This window comes from Larimichthys crocea, chromosome XI (genome assembly GCF_000972845.2).
Source record: "Larimichthys crocea isolate SSNF chromosome XI, L_crocea_2.0, whole genome shotgun sequence".
NCBI lineage: Eukaryota > Metazoa > Chordata > Actinopteri > Sciaenidae > Larimichthys > Larimichthys crocea.
Window position 1 is genome coordinate 14,570,896 of NC_040021.1, and position 24,013 is coordinate 14,594,908.

At 40.0% G+C, this 24,013-nt stretch overlaps 1 protein-coding gene across 3 annotated transcripts in view; it reads left to right on the top strand.

Moving 5' to 3' along the window:
* LOC104919830 (MAM domain-containing glycosylphosphatidylinositol anchor protein 2) overlaps positions 1-24,013 on the top strand; it is a 242,050-nt gene that overhangs the window by 209,480 nt on the left and 8,557 nt on the right. For all 3 annotated transcript variants that reach the window (XM_019279067.2, XM_010731923.3, XM_019279065.2), the window contains 4 exons: positions 7,292-7,469; positions 15,886-15,906; positions 17,912-18,067; positions 20,837-20,998. In XM_019279067.2, coding sequence (XP_019134612.1) covers positions 7,292-7,469; positions 15,886-15,906; positions 17,912-18,067; positions 20,837-20,998 — 517 coding nt within the window. The remainder of the gene's footprint in view (positions 1-7,291; positions 7,470-15,885; positions 15,907-17,911; positions 18,068-20,836; positions 20,999-24,013) is intronic.

The following is a 24,013-nucleotide window of genomic DNA, read 5'->3' on the forward strand; positions in this document are numbered from 1 at the left end:
ACACATACATGTGTACCTCATAAACAGTGGGCAGTCAGCGAAGTTTCTTTCAAAATGGACATTTTAACTTTAATGTTTTCAATATTTAAACATTTTTCTGCAATACAAATATTACAAAAAATAATTATGAACAAGAAAAGATAGTTTTACCTGCATAACATAAGTAACCTCCCTGAATGCACTGATATCAAGGACTGCAGGATGAGCAATCAAATTGACTCTATCTAGGCTTTAGATATATAAACTGTTTTATTATATTAGTGTACTAATTTTCATTTTCTCTTCAGAGAATGCATATTTTTCTGTGTTCATCTTGAATTTTTCAGACCTGTGTACACTGTAGATGATGAAGTATGCGTTTTAAAGAGAGGTTACTTCATCCTGGATTGTATCTTATATCTTGAATAGAAACAAAAACTATTATATTTTATATTTTTATATGAATCACAGATCCCATAATTGTTGTAAAAAAATGTCTCCTCAACATGTACAGATTAAAATAGACACTTGCAGTCTAATGATGGAGTTATTTGCAAATGTACCAGCAAATCTGTTTTTGAGAACAAAGTTTAAAACAACATAACAAAAGAATTCTCTAGTCCCTTCAGAGTGATCTGTTTTTTTTGCATCATAAAGGCTGAACTTTAGTTCAGAAAAAAATAAAAAAAAAAATCTAGCATGAAGTCTAGATGGCAAGTTAATACTTGTGCAACCAGTCCAAGTTCTTTGACCTTTTCAGGTTTATTGTATAGAGACAGTTGAGGAGTGACAGGAATCTGCGGACCCTGGGCCGCTACGGCAAGGACTGAGCCTTTGTACATGGGGCGGATGTTCTACCAGCTGAGCTAATCGATCACCCCCCTTAAAGTCATTTTGATCCAAAGTCTTCTACTTAAATACTTAAATTGTATTTCTTTGAGAAACATAAAAAGTCTCTGACTTTCTATCAAGGTAGTTCCCACTGATATTCAGCAGTATTTGTGGGTCTTTACATCCCGTTATTGTCAACTGAAATAGTTCTTAGCACATGCAGTTTAACTGATATGTTAGTACTTTTAATGCTCATTGAAATACAGATAAGCTACCTTTAGCCTATCTCAGAACCAACATAACAGAATCCAGTTCTATGAATAAGGTTTTATATGTGGACTGCACAGAATGACACTGGTCCCCAGTTTAATGGTAGAGAACGATGCTTAACCAGTTTAGTCACTTACATTCTCTTTCCCTACTTTAATCCACACTTAGGCTATGTTCTCGGTGTGTGGGTGTGTTTATGTATGATGAACTGAACTGCTATGAAACAAATAATGGAAAATAACTTTTTATTTCTCTGATTCACTGGCTTTATCTCTATTGGTGCTCCCTCTCTGCCACTCACTGTCTAAGTCTCTTAACCATAGCTGTTGGCTTTGTATTATGGCTAAAGCGTAAAAACACCTGCTCACATGCTTGTTGGCTGCAGAACAGTCAAACCTCCATAAGCACCAATGTTAAAATGTCTTCACAGCAGAAATAAACATGTTCACAACCTGGTGCAAAAAATGATTTTGGTCTCTATAGCTAATTTCACCATTTATAACAACTGTACTGAGTATGTATTTAATATCACTGATTCAAATTATAAGGCTTAAAATTACACAGCATGGCCGCTTCGAATGACAGCCAGGTACCATTGAGCTGGCTTATTTGAGCTTATTTGAGGCTTATTTCGTCTATTTTTAGATTAGCTGGGAGGCGGAAGAGGTAGTACATCCAACATGGTGTCTTCGAGCTTCAAAATTGCGCTTCAGAAACCTATGGGTGATATCATTCATGTGCTGTCTTTATACTATCATTGGGCCACTCATTTTGGATTTCAACAATATTTTGAAAAGGTTTTTGTTCGCAAAACATAGGCTATTGGTAATGATGCCCTCACCGCTTAGTTAAATGATGAAAACCCTGAGACCCTGGGAGTTTTTCTCAGTCTGTCCCTGAATGGAGTAACAAATGAATAGTGACAAATATTCTGCATCATCATCCAAGTACTGTTTAAACAGGGCCTCTCCTTCTGAGCTAATGATGTGTCTTCCAACATACTGCAAGAGTTCTCCTAGCTCAGTGTTTTTGGTGTCCCTTCATAACCTGATAAATATTCATAAATAAAATATATTTATTTACACATTATGTTATATTAAAAGAAGACTGGACCATTGTGGACAAAGGATTAAAATGTAAATGTAAAGTTAGGGATGTAAGGGAATGTCAGCCAGCCATGTATGGTCATGCAAACTAGTACACCACAAGCATCTTATTATTGTCCAAATAGTAATCTAAAAAGATTTGAGAAATCTAGCAGTCAGACGCTATCCAGTTACCACTCAATCAGTGCAGTTCCATATTTTACACTGGTAGTCCTTGGTAATAGTACAAACATGGACAAATAGATTTCTTTTTTAAGAATTAGACTTGTGAGTAGCCAAATAGTGGTATTATACACATTATGAAATAAATCAGACACTGTAATATTTGGAAAAAATATTTTTTTAAATATCCCATCAAATATTAAAATAAATATCACATCCATTACTGACATTTTCTGTGACAAAAACTAATGGATGTGTGAAGTTGTGGCCACTTCACAGCCCCCGCACTGAATTTACATCTACTTTTATACAAAGGGGCTTCAAGTAACAACAGTTTCACAGTATGAGGCCAGCTTATGTTCACCTCATGACCTGTTGACCCTGGAAAAACTAATACTTTCAGAAAAGCTGTGTGCAAATGTAATAAATTCAAATTGCTAACCACAGCATGCACAAGGTTAGTATGGGTATCTACATGCTTGGATGTATTGAGTGTAGTTGGGTTAATTAGGAGACTACAAACAGGGCCGGTCTTAGCTATGGGCAATGTGGGCGGCCGCCCAGGGCGCAAATGTGGCCAGGACCGGCGCTGACTACAAATACCAAAAGGCATTTGAAAGGCTCTGGCCCAGGCTTCTCAATGTTAGCACACTTCAGTATAAAGAAGACCTAGGGAGACAATGAGAACTCAACAATAGGACAGGTAAATTGAAAAACTGAGGATGAAGATAAATTATATAAGATTTCTGGTTAGAGAGTGACGAGTGAAAATGGAGACGATTTTGTCTGAGTAGGATGTTGAAACTTGGGGGTTTCCTATGTCTGGTTCTGTCTGTCTAGTGTTTGAATTACGTTTCCTGGAGACTAGCTGACTCTTTTATCCTCAACAGAACCTTAACAAACCTTTCTCAAAGTGTTCTGACTCTGATCGTAAACATAAAAGAGATGCACAACCATTAATTACATTTAACCTTTATCATTTATTCAAGTTCAAGTATCTACACCTCTGCGTAAGTGCAGATCTGTAGTAAAGCCTAAGAGAAGACAAGAGAGTCACAATTCAACACTTCAGACCTTGTCTGTGAGGAAGACTCTTTGCCCCTGTCCTGTACCCACCCTACAATAAGTATTTCTACTTTTATAGGGATATGGGTCTGGTCAATAGACCAGCTATTGACCAAGCAAAAAAGATGAGGGGTTTCCTCATAGAAAATATGATGATTCTGTTTCTTCTGGTGCAGAAGTGTTGACCACTTAAAGCACACTAGAGGCTGCCATGGAAAGTCCGTACAGCTGATCAGAAAGTAACTAACACATTCACACACGCACACTCACACACGTGCACTTACACATTGATGATTCAGCCTTCAGGAGCAATTTGGAGTTTCCAACACTTTGCACTTTGTAGCCTGCAGGGGATCCAACCGAGGATCTTCCCATTAGTGGACCTGCTCTCTCTGCCTCTGCTGAAGCAATGAGGTGGATGTAGATTATGCTTTTCTATATGACATGTACGTGTGACAGTGGAGCAGAACTCCAGAATTATGGTATTTCCACACAGACACACACACACACACACTTACCCCTCATTATTTTTATTATTTGCTTCCTAATTAATTTTTTTTTAATCTGACGTAGGTATCCAAAACTGTTATACAGCTACATAAAGTTTTTTTACGTATACTTACAGCACACAACCATCCCAATCATACTGTAAGCAAAGAAAGCAACGGAGTGTGTGAACTTTATTGAGATATGTTACAAATCCCAAGATATTCTCATTCTCAAGGGGTGCTCTCATTACAATCCGGAAACAAATGCATAACATACCATTATAATAACATTCTAATAAACTAGGTGTAAAGTGCAAATGTAAAGCCACAGATTGCTCGATTCATCAGAGCTTCATTAGGCTACCAACAAATATTTAAATCCCATTTCATCTTTCTCATATTTATGTTTTAGCTACAGGTTTTTAACATTATAAACGTCATTCAAACATCTGTGCTTTTATATGATATCAACTATATATATATCTATATATATGTGTGTGTGTGTGTGTGTGTTTATACAGTTAGATTTCTTTAGATTCAAAGAATGTATCACAAAGGAGGACGTTTTGGCGGTCAGAAGTATCATGTCATCATGGCCACACTTTAGTTTGATGAATGTTATGAATATGATTAGACTTGACTTGTCGGCTAGTAGCCAAGCAGCTGATGAATGAACACGCTGCTACCAATCATATACTGTAATACAACCGCCGCCCTCTACCGACATTACCCAGACTGCCAAATATGAACAAAACAGAACACGTCAATACATATCTCTAGGTGCTTTTTGCATAGAAAGGTTGTTCTCGTTTTTTTCTGAAACTACTGATGTGTTTAAATTGATATGTCCTCTTTTTCGAGTGTTCATGCACACACACACACACACACACACACATGCATATACTTACAGACCAACACTGTAATTTGTTGCAATTAACTGCCATGCCTTTTGTACTTTAGAGGGTAGCTAAAATTTTCAAAGGATAGGTAGGGACAAGTGCTCCATCTGCAATTACCAATGGCAGACACAACACTCTATTTACCTGCAAACTAATGGTGATGAAAACTTGCACCCCATAATTGTGGATCATCCAGGCTCTAAGTAATTACTTAATTGGTATTGTTCTTACACACACACACACACACAACTCTGCTTCTCTGCTATCACACCTTCATTCACTCTATCTCTGTCTGTCTCTCCTGCTGGCAACGTACTTCCTCTTTTCCTTTGACTAAGAAGGGCACCTAAAGTCACTAATTGTGATGCAGAAGCTGTAACTTGTCTTTGTGCAGCTCTTCCATTTAAACTGATTTTCAAGGATAGAATGTACCCTACTTCTCGTCTCTTTGCCCCCAGCAGATGCACAGCAAGCCCTCATTTTGTTTCTTTGAATTTTCCGGAGGGCTGTATTGTATCACAAGACATGAAAAGCATGAGCTAATTTTTGTGTGATACCTGAGCTTAGTGCTCGTGCTCAGTATTGTGCAGAGACAAGGTATTAAATTCATGTCAGATCAAGGTCCTTGTAGAAAGAGGATAGCAAAACATTGTAGAGCATGGTTAAAGACAAACTTTAAAGCAATCATGCAAAGAGCACGAAGGTGTTGTCCCTACTCCGAAATACATATATTGCGAGTACCATAATGCAGACTGTGGCTATTTTTAATAGGAAAAATGAACTAGGGGATTTTTCTCTCTGCAAATATAAGAATATCTCTGCTGCCTGCTCATAACCGGCTTTGAATTCACAGGATGTGAGCTGCTTTGAAAGTAAATGTGGCTAATGAGCAGCTAGCTGTCAACAGCTTACATGGAGAAATTGGTTTTGTTGTGTAGCATTTAATGCTGGCAGATCATACAAATGCCTATAGACAGGGTTAATTGGCAGATGAGATGGAACATCCTACACTAATGGTGAAGGAAATACAGTTTGCTGTGCACATGTACTGTATGCACAATGTTCCCAGGAGCAATCTTTTCTGAAGAATGTCCTTTGGCACTGTACATTCTGTCCTTTTGTGATAATACTAGACATAAAATCCATGGAGCTTTGCATTTTATGTTTTTTAGCTGAATTTATTATAAAGCTTTGTAGGGCTAAAGGAAACTACAGATGTATGTGATCATTCTCAGTGGATTTGTCCCAACAAGAAATCCTTTTCATATATATAAGGTATGTTCCATATAAGTATTCCGATGTGTCAGCGTATTGATTAGTGTTGTTTTTAAAGTTGTGGTAAGTACTTATTCCTTTAGTGTGCAAAGGTAATTTACTCAAATTCCTGCCAACACAGAACATAAAGGAGCAGATACCCATATTAGTATTAAACTTATGGAAGCTCTAGTCTGGTGGGCATGAGTCTCCTCAACCAGTGGTGTAAAGAAGGGTATGTACCCACTTCTAAATCCCTTCAGATGCAATCAGTAGTGTTCTTTTTCCCCCAGAAAGGTGAAGGCATGACATAGTTGTCCAGTTTATATGAGTGGATGGAGTAAGGAATAAGCAATGCTTCACTTAAAATGCATAATTATATAGTTGTCTCACCTGTCAGTGGGTCAGTATTTATTGCAAAATCGGCATCTCTTCTGTGGCTAATGTCGATTTCTTAATGATCCCCACTCCCTGAAGTCAAGCAGCAGAAGTTAAGTAACGTTGTGATATACTACTCGCCAAGGTGAGCTAAATAAGAGACCTCTTACATGTCACTGCGTATAACAAAGAGTGTTTATCCTTTGCTAGATGGGTTGCTGACGGGGGCGTTTACCCACTTTTCCAAGGACCACTACATCACTGCCCCCATCTCAAAGATGGGTTTGAGATGCTCAGGGGCTCTGTTCTCAGGATGATTTTTTATTGTTCAAGAGTGACCACTTGTTTCGTTTGCCAACATGCGCCTTTGGGTCCAGATCCAACACAACCCTGACTAACCTTAAGATCTGAAGTTAACTTGAGTTGTTTTTTCTTCAAACAACATAGTGACTAATCAAAGCAACTCTAAACAAGAGAATTAGTCACAATCTCAATCTTTATCATTTAAATTAGCTTCACCAGCCAAAAACCTCGCTCTGTTGTCTGTCTCTGATGGGGAGGAAGAAAATTTGACCAGGACAGTACTGGTCAGACTTAGCTTGTTTAGCTTGGATTTAATTCAAATACATTTGACATCTTAATGTCTTAAGTTGATTCTAGATCTTATTGAAATATGAATCAAAACATGTCAGTTCTGCTAGATATAAGCCCAATGCTTACAGCTTTTAAGTAGCAGACCGTATTTAAAGTTCCAAATGCTTTTTATAGATCAATTATGTAATTATTTACTATGTAAATACTGTAGCTAAATAAAAATGTCTGAGTGTCTGAAACTCTTGTGCTTCCTCTTCCCATGCAGATGGGTTTGCAGCGCTGGTGGGAGCAGGAGATCCCTGTGGACCGAACAATCAACAAAGGAGAGCTCATGACACATAACCTGACTGATCTCGTAAAGCCTGAATCTTACGAGGTGCGCCTGACCCCCATCACTCGTTTCGGAGAGGGTGACTCCACCATCCGGATTGTCACTTACAGCGGTGAGTGCTGCATGCTAACTCTAGAGATGTCTTTTTGGAGGACAATCTACTCGTCCTGCAGTGTTTTAATGTTTCCGTGTTTCCGTGAAAAATAAAGAGAAGATTGGGTAGGGGAGACACAGGAGAGCCGGATGCACTTTAGTCTTCTGCTTACACGTGTGCAGGTGTATGCACAGGTGGAGGAATTATAGCTGCAGCCTGTCATGTTATCCTTGTTATACTCCAGCTTCCAGCTAGAGTCTCTGCTGCAGCATCATGACACATGTCTAATAACACTGATAGATATCAAACGTTCATTCTGGTATCACCAGTCATCACGATGATGTATTATCTATGATATGTATGAGAAAAATAAAAAGCAAACTCATTAAAATAATTTGAAATTGATCTTAACACATTCACTCATTGGAAGAAAGCTTGAATAATCGCTGATCAGCTTACTAATCATCTTTCTGTATATGAAAGATCCTCGTGACATAAAAGTGCATGACCCGACATGTAGTTTGGGTCATAATAACAAGCAGAGCTGGTCAAAAATGAGTCATGTTTTGCTTTGCTCAGTTTCCCCCCCAAATAAAGTATTTTTCTGTCCCTGATTCCTTCTTGTCTTTTTGCCAGAAGATGTGATTTGTCTCCCGGGATGTTTTTCAACAAATAGCTTTTCGATTTTATATTACAAATATTTTGAAAGGTTCTCTGCCCTGCGTGGCTCCTCTAACAAAATAAAAGCTCACTGTGCCTTAACCCAGAACCAGACAGGACAATAACACGTTTACTGCTCTCGTAGTGTTCGATTTGGTTGTACGTTTTGAATCAGGTCTATAGTAATCAAATAGCAGCACCATGAAGATGATGTAGCCCCATCAGGCCAGTGACAATACATCAAAACACACTGTATTTCTCTACAGATTGAAATAGCAACTTGCAAATGGAGGTACATTCTCCAGCCTGTGCTCCATCAGTAGACCCAGTAGTCCGTGTGAACATATGCACAGGTACTTGAGATGTGCATTTTCAGTAACAAACTGGCTGACTGTTTTCTGTCTATCACCGGCTGCTGAGGTCTTTCTGAGTGTTGCTGCTGCAGTTGTGAATTATTCAGTTTCACTGCAGCTCATCATGGCTGCTGAAAAGGGAATTGGGAAAAAGAGGAGACTACTTGTAGTGGTGTGTGATACGGTATGGTCTCTGCTAAACCTTGAATTGTTCAATTCCACTGAATTGAATCAAATTGAATTCAATCAAAGAGAAGTGAGGCTAATTAAGACAGAGATACTCATAGAGGGAGGAGATGGAGACAGCCAAGTCGGGACTGTGAAAAAAAAAAAATCAAGATACAGAGGAACAAAGTTTAAAAAAAGAAAAGGAAAAAAGGAAAGAAGAGAGCCAATACTGATGTGCGAACCGGCTGCCTAACAAGAGAAAGGACTAATTATCACTCTAGGGCTGCTCTGTTCTCCCACGCACAGCATAGCGTCACTGTAGCAGCCTAATGTGGGTCTGAGCACAATCCACTCTGATCAGAGAACGTTTCCCGTAAGACGTCCTGACTGACATGTGAACTACAGTCCGGGATCATCTTCGTTATCGCTCCCCTTTCACTTTCAGTGGGGAACAAGGACCTGTTGGGCGTCATTTTATTTACTTTATACAGTAGGTTTACAAGTTTATAGTGAACTAAAGTGAACGTGTGTGATTAAAAATATGTTATATGTAGTTATAATTCCTTATTCATTATTCAATCTCTGGTTATATAAATATCAGGTAGTATTTTCTTGGAGGAAAGAGACTTACATCTGTATTCCTGTATGACACTTCTTTGATTTAATCTCTTACTAAGCCACCTACAGTGTATTTTGCACTTTAATTTGAGTCAGAGACACTTACTGTATCTTCATATTGATTTTTCCACTATGCTACCTATATTAAGCACTTTGCCTGCTAACAGGTAAGCGTCAGTGTGAGTCAGAGACACGTCAAACAAGTGTCAATTCGTGGCTAAATTTGGTGGAAAATCGCTCTGCTGTTTGAGGGAGCTCTCAAACAATCTGAGCAGCAACAAGGATTCTGCAGAGCGAACTAATCCACCATTAATAAACACACACACACGGACATTATGTCTTTGTTGAATCAATACCAAAAGCTTGGAACAGGAGGTTGAACAGTGTAGGGAGCTGCAGCAGCAAACAATTTTGGCAGGGACCGTACAGAGTGAGAAATGTCATGTTGTAATGACTCTGCTGTACATCTGAATGAATATGTCTGAGTGTTACACGTGAGCTGGTGGCCAAGTAGGTGATTGTAGATGATTGTGAAGCAGCTGATGCCAGTCAGCTAATGCGAGCCCACACTGTCTGATCTAAGGCAAAGCACAGTTTCTTTCTATGCGCTTCAAATCCATAGTACATCTCGGCAGAGTCAGAGTATCTGATGTGTTTACACCAAGTGATAAAAGTAGTAAACAGTGGTTTGAAGTATGAATGCTAAAAAATGACAGATTTTTTAGCGTGCTGTTGATGTGCACTGTCCTTCCACATTGCAATGCACAAAGGAAATGGAGGAGCTACTCATAGCTGCAAAACATAAACAAAATGATCCTAAAGTACTGTAACAAGACACATTTAGCACCAGAAATGAAAATCTATGTTGACACAGGCATCAGTGATATATTTAATGTTTTATTTACATGTATTGTAAGTGATAAACGGTTCTAATGCCGGTGGCTCAGAGCCTTTAACTCTGCTGTTCATGTCAACCACAGTTGGTAAACTATCAATAGCAAGGCAGTCCTACATGTTTCCACCACAGCACACTGACCTAAGCAAAGCTAATTAAGATTGAAATCAGCATAATCCAGGTCAATGGGCGACAGTCACTGATGTGTGTGCATCAGGCTGACTCAGTGCAGAGAGATCACAGAGCTTCTTGTCTATCCTTGAATCAAAGCTCAAAACGTTATTCATCCAGAGCATGAACATGATGTAACAAAACATCTTTTCATTCATCAGTAAGACACTAAATGCTGACCATAGACATAAGAGAATATACAGTATACGTATCTGTATATCTAATTTTTTTATCCTTTGTATTTCTCACTCCAGAAAGTGACATACTGAGCATTACCAGTGTGATGGTTCCCCTCAGCGGTTAGCACTGTTGATCCACAGCGAGAAGGTTGTGAGTTTGAATTCACCTTTAGCCCTGCTTCTTGCAGTGTGGAGTTTGCACATTTACCTCTTGCTTGCATTGGCCTCCTTCAACAATCAAAAACACACACACACAGGTTAGGAGTCTCCAAATAACCCTCAGGTGTGAATGCGAGCATTTTCCTCTGTGTTTGCCCATATATTTCTGTTTGTATACATACCGCGCAATGCCGAACACTGTGCTTCCTGCCTTTCACTAGAGCTCCTCATGACCCTGAAAATAAATGTGTGTGCATGTACGGAAACAAACAACTGACCCAAGAAATATGACTGTTAGTCTGTTTGTGAGGATAAACATTACTTTCCTACTGTGAAGTTTTAACATAAGGCCTCTAAAATCTAAGTATGAGTGAGTTTGCTCATTATTGCCCAATAGGCCAAGCAATCATTCCAATGCACATAAAGCCGGTGGTAGCAGCTTTTCTGTGAGCTGGCAAGAAAACACAAAAGCGGTTATAGTGTCCCCAGCTGTAAGATGAAGGATGGTTGTGTCACCAAACTCCAAAGACACTCTTTTAAATTTTGCTGCAGTGACAAACTCAGCATCTGTTTGATGTTCCTCATAACACTCCCCTCTCTCTCTCTCTCTCTCTGGTTTCCTCCAAGATGAAGGATTTAATGTATAAACCTCCTGTCAAGCCTCGCGGTGTCACAGTGAAACACTGCAGCTATTTCTTAATTTTCCATTCTTATGCGGCTCATAGTGACATAAACGGCAAGATGCCTGTTCTGAAGTCAAAACTCAGTAAATCTTACATTAAATACCGTCTACAGCTTCTGATGATTTCTATCATCTGCTATAGCTGAGGTGTTGGGGTGTAATCATTCAGCCGGTGGTGGTTCAGTGTAATCCCTGTCTGAGCTTTTGTTCAGTCTTGGTCTCAACTCTCAACTGTTTACCCGAAAACTCAGTAAAACACAGCATTATATTTTATCATTATGAGGATATTTTTAATATTTAGTCCTCAAGCTTGCAGCATGGAGTTTCTGTGGGTGGAAAGTATATGTATAAAACAACTTGTTATTGCAGGATATATGACAATATGATAAACTGCTGAAAAATACTTGTAGCAACATAGAGCAACTTTTCAAGGCATAATATTAGCCTGCAAAATATTGTGTAGCTGCTGTCTTATTATTGTATTTTTGTGAACGTATTCAGGAGTACTGCCTTTAAAGGACCAGTGTGCATGATTCAGTGCCATCCAGTAATGTAGATGCAGATTGCAACCCACTCACCTCACCAAAGGGGAGAACTAAAGTGGTTGCGGAACGCACAAATAATATGCAAGGCCCTTTCCGAGAGCCATGTTTAGACTGTCCAACATGGTTGGACGTGGTTATTTGAAATGGTGGACTCCATCGAAGAGGACTCATAGTATCTGTAGAATATAAAAGGGTCATTCTATGACAGTTCTTGTTTTCAGGTGATTGTACACTAATGAAAACATAGTAATACACATTATATTACATTTCTGCTATGTTCTGTAAATAAAGCCCCATAAATCTGACACACTGGACTTGAAAGGATAGTTTTGGGGTAAATACTCTTTGTGGAGAGTTGGATCAGATCAATACCACTGTCTTTTAAATATAAGGCTACATCCAGCTTAGTACAAAGGAGGAAACAGATATCCTGAATGAGAAGTGATTTCCTGTTGTCTCTGATTGCCTTGAATCCATTTTGGTTTTTAGACGTTCGGCTTTGGATATACTCAATGATTCAAACAAAAGAGAGACAACGTGTTAGTCAGTGAGCTTAAGTGCTGCTAGGTGGATTTTGTACAGAGTCAGACTTGCTGTTTTCCCCTGTTTCAAGTCCAAGTGGGTCAAGTGTTTGTGCTAAGGTAAGCCAATCAGATGCTTGCTTCATATTTTATGGATAGACCGTGCCATCTAACTCCTGCTAAGAAAGACGGCTTACTTTTTCTTACTCCTCTACTTGCTATTTAGACCAAAGCAGAGCTAATCCATGTGGAAGTCCATTAAGGAATCTCTTGCATCAGTGTGTCATATGCACACTGATGCAAGAGCAGGATAACACATAGAAAATTACCGTCCATGGCCAGTCTGTATGTGTTGCTGCAGAACTGTTACATCCTCTGTTAGGGAGCGGCGATGTGATTGAAGGACACAATAGTGTGATGTCGCCTGTGTTATTTTTGTCAGGGAGACATGAGGGGAATTACATTTGTCCACAGTGTTATTAGTCCAACTGATGGTTGGAGCTGTGAAACCGTGACAGGGCTTTCTCAGAATGTCATGGCACCCACCCAGACCCCCTAAACATGATGGATGGGAATCTTGTAGAGTGTGGATTATATGAGGTCAGTAAAAAAAAAGAAAAAAAAAAAAGAAGCTGGGCTGCCATTGTCTATGAGGACACTTGGCTGCAGTCATAGAATTGTCTGCTGCTCTGTAATACAGCCGCAAGCCAGCGAGCAGGGAATCCTGCCAAGATGAAGTCAGTGTTTGCATCCGGAACGGCCTCTACGGACTGCTGTCCTTTGGCGGTCAATGAGCTCACTTTGTGTTTCAATCAAAATTAGGCAATTTGGATAGAAGGCGCACATGCAGTCAGGCAGCAGTTTGTTTTGTCCTCTCGTTTGGAAAAGTAGAAACCCAGAGTCAGACGTGCATCTTTATGTGTGGGTTAAGGACGTGACGTAATAAAAGTTTTCAAAGAGCTGCATTCAAAGAAAACTCACTCCATGCCGTGATCACTAGCATCTTAAAAGATATCAAAATTACATTTCTTCCCCGATCATTATTTGTGGCTTTTTAGCTGGGGGGAAAGCAGAGTGCTGCAGCATTAAGGATGGAAATAAAATATTTCTGGGGGCTTTTCACATCTGTGCTTAACCACAGGGATTTTGAAGAGGATGTTTGAGGTCCAGCCATGTGTTCAGGAGCTACAAAAGTATTCAAAGAGAAAGGCTGTATAACATTTCTGAAAAGAATGCTTCATTTTTAAATGCTTGAGTCAAGAATAGATCTCAGACTCAGTTTATTTTATGCTTTGTTTGTTTACCCCTTATCCAATACAGTCATCTAAATCGGAAGTTAAATTATCTGTGTCTGTGTGTGTGTGTTTTTTTAGCGTGTGTGCATGCGCAGCAGTGGTAAAGTAGCCTGTGGGCCTGCTCAGTTTGATTTCCTCAGTAGGGGTAGAGACATTACTTGAGCAGACACATCTGGACTAAGGCACCGTAAGTCAGCCTGGGGAAGCTGCAGGTAAATAAAAACTGACAACAAAACATATTTTCATAACCACAGTCTTGAAAGAAAGAAGGAGCTCCCCTCTTTTTTTTTCTGGGAAGGGGGAGAAACAGGAAGGATTGGGCGGGGGGTGGGGGGTGCAGGAAATGGGAAGCTGAGAGGGAAAGAGCGAGCAGGAGGGGGGGCTGAAAGAATAGAGTTTTGTCGGAAAACTCAGCATCCGATTCACAGGCCTGAGGCTGTAAGTTGTCATTTAAAACATTTTCTCTGCAACAGGCCGGATGGTTTCCTCCCTCTCTGCAGAGTCTTTCACTGCAGCAGTGGCGCTCTGTGTAGTCCAGTGTACCGGAGATTCAGCAGGAAGCTTTTGATGTTAGGATGCAGGTATTTTCACAATCTGTAACATAAAATATTATTCAAGCTTTTACAGGCTGAGGGTGTACAGCCTGTTCTTTCCACACTTGTGCCCCCCTCATGGTGAGGCTTCAGCTGCAGCGTTGCAGCTCACTGAATGTTTTATATGATTTAATTGGAAATGCAATGGTTTGTTCTCTGTGTGTGTGTGTGTGTGTGTGTGTGTGTGTGTGTGTCTGTCTTTTCTCCATGCTGCAAGTGAACAAGTGGACACACATTTACCACGAACCACACAGCAATAAAGAGAAATCACTTCTCGCGTTTCTGATTTTTAAAAGACCAATTCCACCAGCCCTGCAATACTTCCCCAGTCTTCAGTACATGTGTTCTCTGTAGGAATGATTTGTTATTACTCACTTTAATTGGTTGGATTAAAATCAATTCCCCCCATGAACAGCGAGGTTTCATAAATCACGCAGCAACATAGTTTTGTGGTAAAGCTGATATATCGCATCTATTCAGCCGGTCAACAATCGATCATGAAAATGCCCATGAATCTTCTTGACAGGTTAAATGGTATTTACTCTGCAAAAAGTGAAGTGCCGACTAACTGGCTCGGTGCAACTCTGTGTGATACCCTTGACCTTTCTGTGTTTGGTGCGGCAGTAGCCTCCTAAATTATCAATGAGGGGAGCATTGAACCGCGGTTAGGTGGACAGAATGCAAAAGAAGCCTTGCATGTATTTCCCTGGGTTCAAGTCATCAGTGTTCTTGATCTACAAAAGTTCCAATAAACGGCGTTGTTTGAAAACACAAAAGGAATCGAGGATATTACAGAAAAGTGATTAGCAGACAACTGCTTGTGATTATTACTCGTTTTTATGATTTATTGGCTTCGAAATGGAAGTCTAAAATAGGCTTAGCGCTTTAAATGGAAGTCACCTTGAACAAGAACATCAGCAATGGCAGTAAATGGCAATAACGATAAGCAGTTTCACTCTAAGCTTATTAATGTGGTCAGACCAGTCTTCCTAATCCTTCTGTCTTTTATATTTGATAACAGGCAGGGAACGACTGCTGTCACCTTTTCCACTTTAAATCCCAGATATCTCTCTTTCTGTCCGCTCAATAATCGTTGCATTGCGTTTGTGCCCGTAGATCGCTTCCTCTTTAGCCCTATGTTTAGCTTTTGTTTGTACACTGTGAAAGCAGTAGAGCTTGATGAAGACAGAGAACGTGCACTCATATGCTTCCAGTGTTTTAATATCAGAGGACAATATTTCCAGCCCTCCCATGGGCCTCTTTCATTTCATCTTATGACAGCTGAACACTGCGCAAAAGTGTGCAAGTTTTATACATGTACTGTAGACTTTTATTAGCTCTGCGCCTAAATAGTAGATGACAGCATGATGAAAGGTGAATCGCAACAGCTGCTGTGCGCACACTTGTGTTGTGTAACCTGTAGTGGAGCGCACGAAATCAACCAAACGTTTTTTTAAAGTGCGACAGTTTGAGTGCTTGTACAGCTGTGCGTGAGTCTGTGAGCATTGCACTACACTTTCAGTGTTTCACGTATTGACAGACAGCTAAGATGTTCTGTACTAATGGCTGTTTCTGGCTTTTTTTCCTTTTCACAGCTCCCATCAACCCTCACCTGAGTAAGTAATGTGCACCTCACTGAGCATCTCTCGCCAGAGCATGAGCTCCTTCTGTCGTAACGCGGTCTGTGAGAACAGTGGGGAGACTCAAAGTAACTGTACATCCCGTAGAGATCTGGCTCTCAAAGTGTCACACTGCACTGGAAGATCCCTCTAAGTGATCTTAAGTAGCACTAAATGAAGTATGATAAATTGACTTTCATTAAGGAATTCTAAGTAAAACCTGCATCTGGCTATTTGACACTTTAAGAGCGTGAAATCGCTGCAAGACATGATGTATGGTGTGTACTGGGGATGAGATGTGTGTGTCTGTGTCTGTGCATGAGACCGTTTGCGCAGTCTGTGCTTTGTGAGCATGTGTTTGTGCAATATGTGCTTGTATTCTTTCATATTTAGTCCCGTTTTTGACGCATTTCATTGTTGAAACTTTACAAATTCACATTATTCATGCCTTGAGAATCCACACTTAATCATTGTTTGCCATGGTGCAGTGTGCTGTTGTGTATTGTGCTTTATTTATTTATATAGATATATATTTTGGTGGGTGTTAACACAAACGTTGCCGACATAATAACAAACATCCTAATCACCAACATCATTATCCAAATCCCTGAAGGAAACTATCTTACCTGCACGCCTCCTCTTCCGCTGCCTTTCCTCCAAATCCTTCATATCTCTCCCGGGTGCAGAAGGCGAAAACATTTAGTTTAGCTCACAGTGGATGGGGGCATCAGTGTCTAGCACCGGGAGCTAGACCTCCATTTAAATCTGCATGCCTGTGAGGAGAAGAGTCAAGAGTGCCTGTAACCCGGCACCTTCCTCCGCTCTCCAACTCCATCACTTCTTTCTCTCCTGCTCTCACTTTCTATCTCTTTGGCAGCATCACTGCCCTCATCCTCACCCTGGGTCCATCCACCCACGCTTTACCTCAGTCTATGTTACCTCCATTACCTGAGTAAAAGCTGCAGATTGTGCGCCTCTCAAGGTCACCACTCCAAAGTGCTCCCAGCTACGTTTTAATAAATCAATGAATATTTATCAGAACACATGCCTGCATTCTGAATCTAAATGCTCCTTTTTACTATAGCTTTGAGGACACTTCTCAGCAGTGCCGTTTCCTTTGGTTAGCTGTTTTTGTTTGTTACATGGATTGAATGGAGGTGTTGACACTGCTGATCCTACTGCTATGCCTTCATTAAACTGAGTGGTTAGTCCCCAACACACCTCATTTCCAACTATTCATTAGCATATTCACTGTTAGACATTCCCCTACATGTGACCCACCATCACCTCATGCTAGAGTTACAATTACTTTTTTCTTGAAAGGTGACAGTACCTTGAGTTTCATTCTCTCGCTGCACACTCCACTGGTTTAGAAATTGCAGTCAAAGGGGCGTGGAGAGCAATGGAGGAAAGGGAAGGGTGAATGGGGGGAGAAGGGAGAGGAGGTGGGGGAGTGCGCCTAATATCTCTTCTTGCACATCCACTCCAAAGATGGAAAGGCGGGAGGCGGTGTCCATTTTGAAAACTGATTGAGACACTACAAAACATCCAAGGACGATCAACTCATTCTTAGTTTCAATCATAAAAAAAAAATATTTAAAATCATTATTAGTTCCCACACACACACACACACACACACACACAGTGCCGTGCCATTGGGTGTTTCAAGGTGCATCACTCTATCTGCAGAAACTTCCCCTTGTGAACTGAACAGTGTGTCATCGTCATGGAAAAAACAAACACATTCACTGACGTCTACGCTACAGTCAGCGAGAGGTCACGTCTTAATTTAGAAATTCTCTTCACCAGATCGTTTGGTGTAATTAGGACTTAGCTGTTGTATCCCCCCCCGAGACACACACTAACGTGCACACACACACGCACAGGAAATCTCATAAATATACAGTAGGTGTCACACTGCATATGTACTGTATCTCCCAACTTCTCACTCTTACATAGTGAAGTGAATGTAAGAGCCCGGTTCTGCTCTGTCGCTCACTAGGAGAGTTCCACTGCAGCTTTGAGGAGGAGCCCATCTGCATGTTCACCCAGGACAAGAATGATGATTTTGATTGGACACGGCACAGTGCCGCTACCCGCGATACAAAGTATACACCCAACACCGGGCCCGCTGGCGACCGCAGTGGTTCCAAGCAGGGTAAGTATTTCGAAAAGTCTAAGCCTGACCCAAGTCTTTACTGTTCATTAAGCAAGGTACAAGGTTCTTTCATGTATCAAAATTGTTCTAAACCATATAATATAATAAAGCTAGCCTCTTTATTGTTTATCCAAGAGTGTTTTTCTTTTGTAAACATCCAATCAGTGCAATGGCGGCCAATGTGACCTGTAAAAAAGAATCGCCCCATTGGGGATTCAAAGTAAATATTTTTCCTCCTTTTCTTCTACTGTTAAAGAGAAATAGCCAAGTGTATAAGTGTCAGTGAAATATAAAAAATAATCAGCTTTGAACATTTCCTGTGTGATATGGTTTTTCCAACTTGTTCGCCCTCATTTATAAACCAAGAATATATGAATATGTAAATGTGTCAGGCTGTCTCACACTTTACTGGAAAGTCCATTCTTGAGTTTTCACACCACATTGCAGAGATTTAAAGTGATTACAGAGCAAGAGCAGAGCACTTCGTTAAATTCCACTTCCAAAGTAATCTGATTTCTTTATTAGCGACATTACAGCTGTGATGCCGAATGTGTCAGAACCACAGCAGAGTGTTTGTTTGTTAGACATGTTCACGGTGTTTCTCTAAACTTATGAATGACACTTGAAAATGTATCCAGCTTGCCATTATACTGATTATACTGATACTATATATATATACATATGTAGATACATATGTGCAATATAACGGTTGTTTTAAAAAAGCTAATTAGATACGACTCACCAACAGCCTCAGTATTCATTAACTATTGAGCTTAGACATTCAGTTGAATTTCTCAGCTGGGCATTTATTTCTATAGCAGAACAATCATATTGCAAAATTATGCCCCAACAGGGAAAAAAAACACAGTTGGTGTAAGTGATTATTTTTGCCAGCTGTCAGCGTGGCTCTAAAAACATTGCAGCTGCTCAGTGGACTGCAAAAACGTTGGTTGAATGCACACATTTAAATGGACACCACTCTGTTATTTCTTATGTAATCCATGCATGAATACATCAGCTCCCCCAGTGCACAGGCAAACAGTGTGATCATGGTGTTATTGCTAAATTATGTGGGAAGATGTAAAATTAGCAGCGGTGGGACGTGAACGCGTTGTACCTTTTACACAAAGATCCCACTACAAAGTTATCAAATTTTTTGAAATATTGAAATAAGTTTGAAAGACTCAAGTGTTCCCGATTGCATAACAGAGGATTTTAGCTGTGCTCATTGTGTTACCAAAGGCTTGATGAGGCACAATATAAAATTGAGCTCATTTATTTTCAAGATAATCTGAGTCAAAATAACTGACTCTCTGTTCTGTTTTCACAGCCACCTAAACCAGAGAAATCCACATTAGTATTTAGTTTTCAATATGTTACTTACATATGTACGTTTTCCATATTGAAGAACTTAATAAATACCTATATTAGATTTGTAGGAGAAAGGTATCTGTGGTGCAATATAAGTGCTTGTTATGGTGCTGTGGCACCAGCAGCAGCTGAAGCAGTAAATAATGCATTGGCTTTAATCACCTAATGCTTTCAAAACGTCCAGCATTTTATTACCAGCCCCATTCCTCTTTGTGTATAATTATCTGATATGGGATTCAACCGAGGGAGATTTTCCATTTGATTTTGGCTGGAGGGGTGTGGAGCCGCTCACTGGCTACCTTCTCTGCGCCTGTGGCGGGGCAGAGATTGGCTTCAGATTATGTGGCTCAGACACAATCAGAAGGCTGTTTGACTTCACTGCCGTCACCGCTGCTGTCCACGACTGAGGGAGCATAAATGTAACCCCATTGTTATCGTCTCGATTTGCCCCCAAGTTATAGCTATTAGTAAAAAGGAGAACTGTCCTTCGTAGAAGGCCCTGCTCCTTATCTTTGATATGGAAGGTTTCATTTTCATCATGCTATCTCAGTCTGGCCAAAAATGCAACTGAGTATGACCAAGAAAGCCTCGAGAAAGCCTTTTTTTTTTACAGTGACAAATAATTTGTTGGTGTATCAGCAGGCAGTCAGAAAGTAGTGGTGGGATTCCAGATGAACACTGCCTGACAGACGCTCTCATTTTTCAAAGGGTACATTCATTGTCTGTGCAGTTCCCCACTGAGAAACAATGACTTTGTCTCATGTCCTAAGAATATCTACAAGACATCAGATAACATCCTGTATACAAGTATCACTGTAGACATATGTGTTGGGTACTTAGCATAAAAAGATCATTTTTGTTTATTGTAACTTCTCCCTTAGTAGTTTGCCATATAGGTATATAATATAATAATGTTATAATAACATTATAATCACCAGGTTAATGCAGAATTCTGGAAATCTGCAACACACATGGGCGGTCAGACAATCAGAAAAGACAACAAACCTCTATGTAAGCTAGACTGATTTGAAGAGAAACTAAAAAACAATTTCCCAAACTGTTTAACCTACCTTTGAACTGTCTGCACACTAATGTGTAATGATGGATTATTACCGATCCGGAGTGCAGTGACCTTTGGTTTTTACCTCCAAATAAAGTGCTTTAGATAATCTGCCTAAAGTATTGGCTTGTGTACGACCTGTATAATCATCTGTCTGCTCATTTTCCTTGATTTGTTTCACAAAATTATAATAAAACACTGCAAAGCAAGCAGAATAAACCTTTAAATGTTGCACTCCTTTAAAGGACACTATACATTGCAACTTTGTGAATTAAGATGATTTTGTCTGCGTATGTATGCATGGCTTATGTGTGTTTTATTTGTTTCTGTGTTTTAAGGTTTCTACATGTACATTGAGACCTCAAGACCACGAAAGGAAGGGGACCAAGCACGGCTTGTAAGTCCGTTTTTCAACGTAGCACCTAAAAACCCTTACGGTATCACCAACCCACCTGCCTACTGCTTCGGCTTCTACTACCACATGTATGGAAAGCACATAGGTAAGATACATTCCTCATATGCTTCATTGTCCCCTGCATGTATAACAAATGTCTGTGTTTACTCTTCCACATATCCGCTGCTGAAATCATTATCTTAATGTATATTCATTGCTCAGTAGTTCATGGAAATAGATGAAGAAGTGAATAATTACTCTCTCTTTAAAGGATCTGTCACTGTTCTGTGCATCTGGTTGCTTAAGCAGCAAGAGCAGCTTCAAGTGGAACTCAAATTACTTTGGCAATTCACTGCTAAATGAAGGAGATGCATTCTTATCTGCGCGTGGCTAAATAACAGTCACTGAGGAAACACCTCAACAAATTTAATTTACCCCCCCCCAAAAAAGACCATTATCAAGCATCTGTGGGACATCGCATGGCTTTGAAACATTAGTTGAGAGATAAGATATTGGAAACTGCTGTCCGCCACCTACAGTATGTGTGAGACGCAGTAGTCATGCAGGGACAAAAAAGGTAGAACGGCAGCACTTTTTTTTCTGTCAGCAGCAGCAGTTCAGTCATTTTCCGAGAGTTTGTTCCCATGGTGGTTGCACCGGGGGAGTTTCGTGCTTTTGTGCTAAGATTTTATAAGTGCAGCTGTCAGATGTTTCAAGCAAAAGAAATCTCATTTTTTGCAACAAAGCCCCTTCAAAGGTGTGTACACAGATCCCAGGCATTAGGTCTTACATTCCTCTCTGAATGTAGATAACAACCTTGTACGGCCCATTTGAAGATGACAGAGCGACTGAAGGAGCACTCTGTGGCTTACATCTGACTCTTACGCTCCCTTCACCGGGGACCCAATCAGCCGACCAAAGGCACTCCTCCTCTGAGTGCAGGCTGTTTGTGTGTTTGTGCATTTGGGAATGTTGTTCGAGATTGGATCTCTAGCAGAAAAACAGCAGGCTTGTACTTTGTTGAAAGCCTCTAGTGGCGACTTCTCTGTCTCGGGTTCACCCCGTATCATTAGCTACTGCACAGATTTATAAGGCAGGTGAGGGGCTCCGCTGGGTTACCGGGTCAGCTTGGTATCATGAGTCCTGGATGCCGTTTAGGCATGAGAGCAGTTTGATAGACAGTAAGCTAATGATTCAAAGCACTGTAGAAAGTATTTACAAAAATAGCTCTTTTTTATTTTTTACTTTATTAACGCATCTATAAAAAGGTTTCTCAAACACGTCTCATATCCTTTGCAAGAGCATGGAGGGAGCTACAAATTGATCATATAGGAATTCTGCAATAATTTCAGCCTTTTTCATCTGTTGCTCATTAAAAATATGTCAATATGGCTCATAAATCTTCCACTACCATCGGCATTTCAGGTGACCCAAAGGTTTAGGAACTCTGTATTTTCGATCTATAGATAGTAATGGACTCAATTTAAGCCACTTAAATGTCTCAGAGATTAACCTCACTGGCCTCTATAGTTGTTGCCATGCATGATGGTTAGTGCATTTTGAACTAGACAACCTTTTCCAATCCAGTTGTTGGACTGGTTTTTACTTGTTAAAGCCAACAGATGATGATGATCCCTTCACGTGCAAAGCAACATGTGAACATACTGTAGATTACAAGCAGAGGTGTGGTCAGATTTGATTGACAGCAGTGTCTGAACCCATAGGCTATCGTCTGACAGCAATTTAGTCCCTGGGGGCAACGGCCAATGTTTCTGGGCTTCTGGTCTAACCGGCGGCTCTCCTGAAAACGGATAATGGATATGTGAACCAAGACTTCCCGTGCCGTCTGATTAGCAACTTAATACATGAGAATGACAAGAATGACACATTTCTGCTAAACTCCATAAACAGATATCTGGATGTGAATGCAGATTATAAAAAGCTAAATTGTCCTCTGTCTGTATTTCAGCCACAGTATTCCACCTCTTTTGCTCTCCACATGGACTTTTTACCTGTATGCAACCAAAGCTCACTCGACCTTGCTAGAATTATACAGAAATCTCTCATGTGATATAACAGACACTGTTCAAACTTTGGCAGACTCTTTGTGTTCACGTGGGTACACTCTGAGTAAGAAGCCGTTTGAGAAAATGTATTTTCAGGGCTTTTAAAAAAGGAAATTGAGAGTGCGCAACAAAAATTTCCATTTAGCTAAAAATATATTTTAGTCGAAACAAAAAACAATGCTAAAAAAAAAAAGAAAACTGGTACTGAAAACACTCAAAAAGCGGATGGGGAGTTATACTTTTGTGCTCATTAAACTTGAACTTGACGTTCAATAAACTGTGAAATCACTACAGGCTGGCAACCACACTCTTCTCTCTTTTGATTAGATGTTTACAGCGAGCATTTGGCAGCATTTACCTCAGTATTCTGGTGAGACATCGGTGGTATCAGCACCATCTCCACCCTCCACCTGCTACGCTCTGAGCTTCTGCTGGACCTGCTGCTCCAACTCCAACCCACTCAGCTTTCTCTCTTTCTTTTTGAGCGTTCTATTAGCTGCATTTTTATTTTTATTTTTTTAATCTCTTGCATTCCGACTTTCTTTAATTTCCCTTTGAAGTTTGTTGTTTGACTCTTATTTGCATTAATAATGTAAAAACCTCAGCTGAAGGCAAACTGCTGCCTACATTTTTGGAATTTTGTTACCTTACAAATGACCTTTTTATGCATCACTACATTTCAGCAGATTTGACCGCTGACCTCCACCTGATGAGCTCCCCTGTTTATTCATTGTAATCCACAGATTATTATGAGTAATCAAAACATTTTTACTTGTAAATGTGAAAGAAAATTTACATTTACACTGCTGTGTAAATGTAAATTTATTTATGCTGCATTATACACAAAATTACATGTGCCATCGTTGTATTTCATGTCATGGCACACACCTTAAAATCAATTATCTGCAAATAAATCCAGACCATGCATGGCTAGAAGTATTTTAAGTATTCTAATTTAATATTTTGGGTGATTCTTTAAGTGTGACACTGAGTTAACAACAGGGCTCTATAGGGTCTCAAATTTAGCCAGGTTACTGATCAGCCGTCCTCAGTGG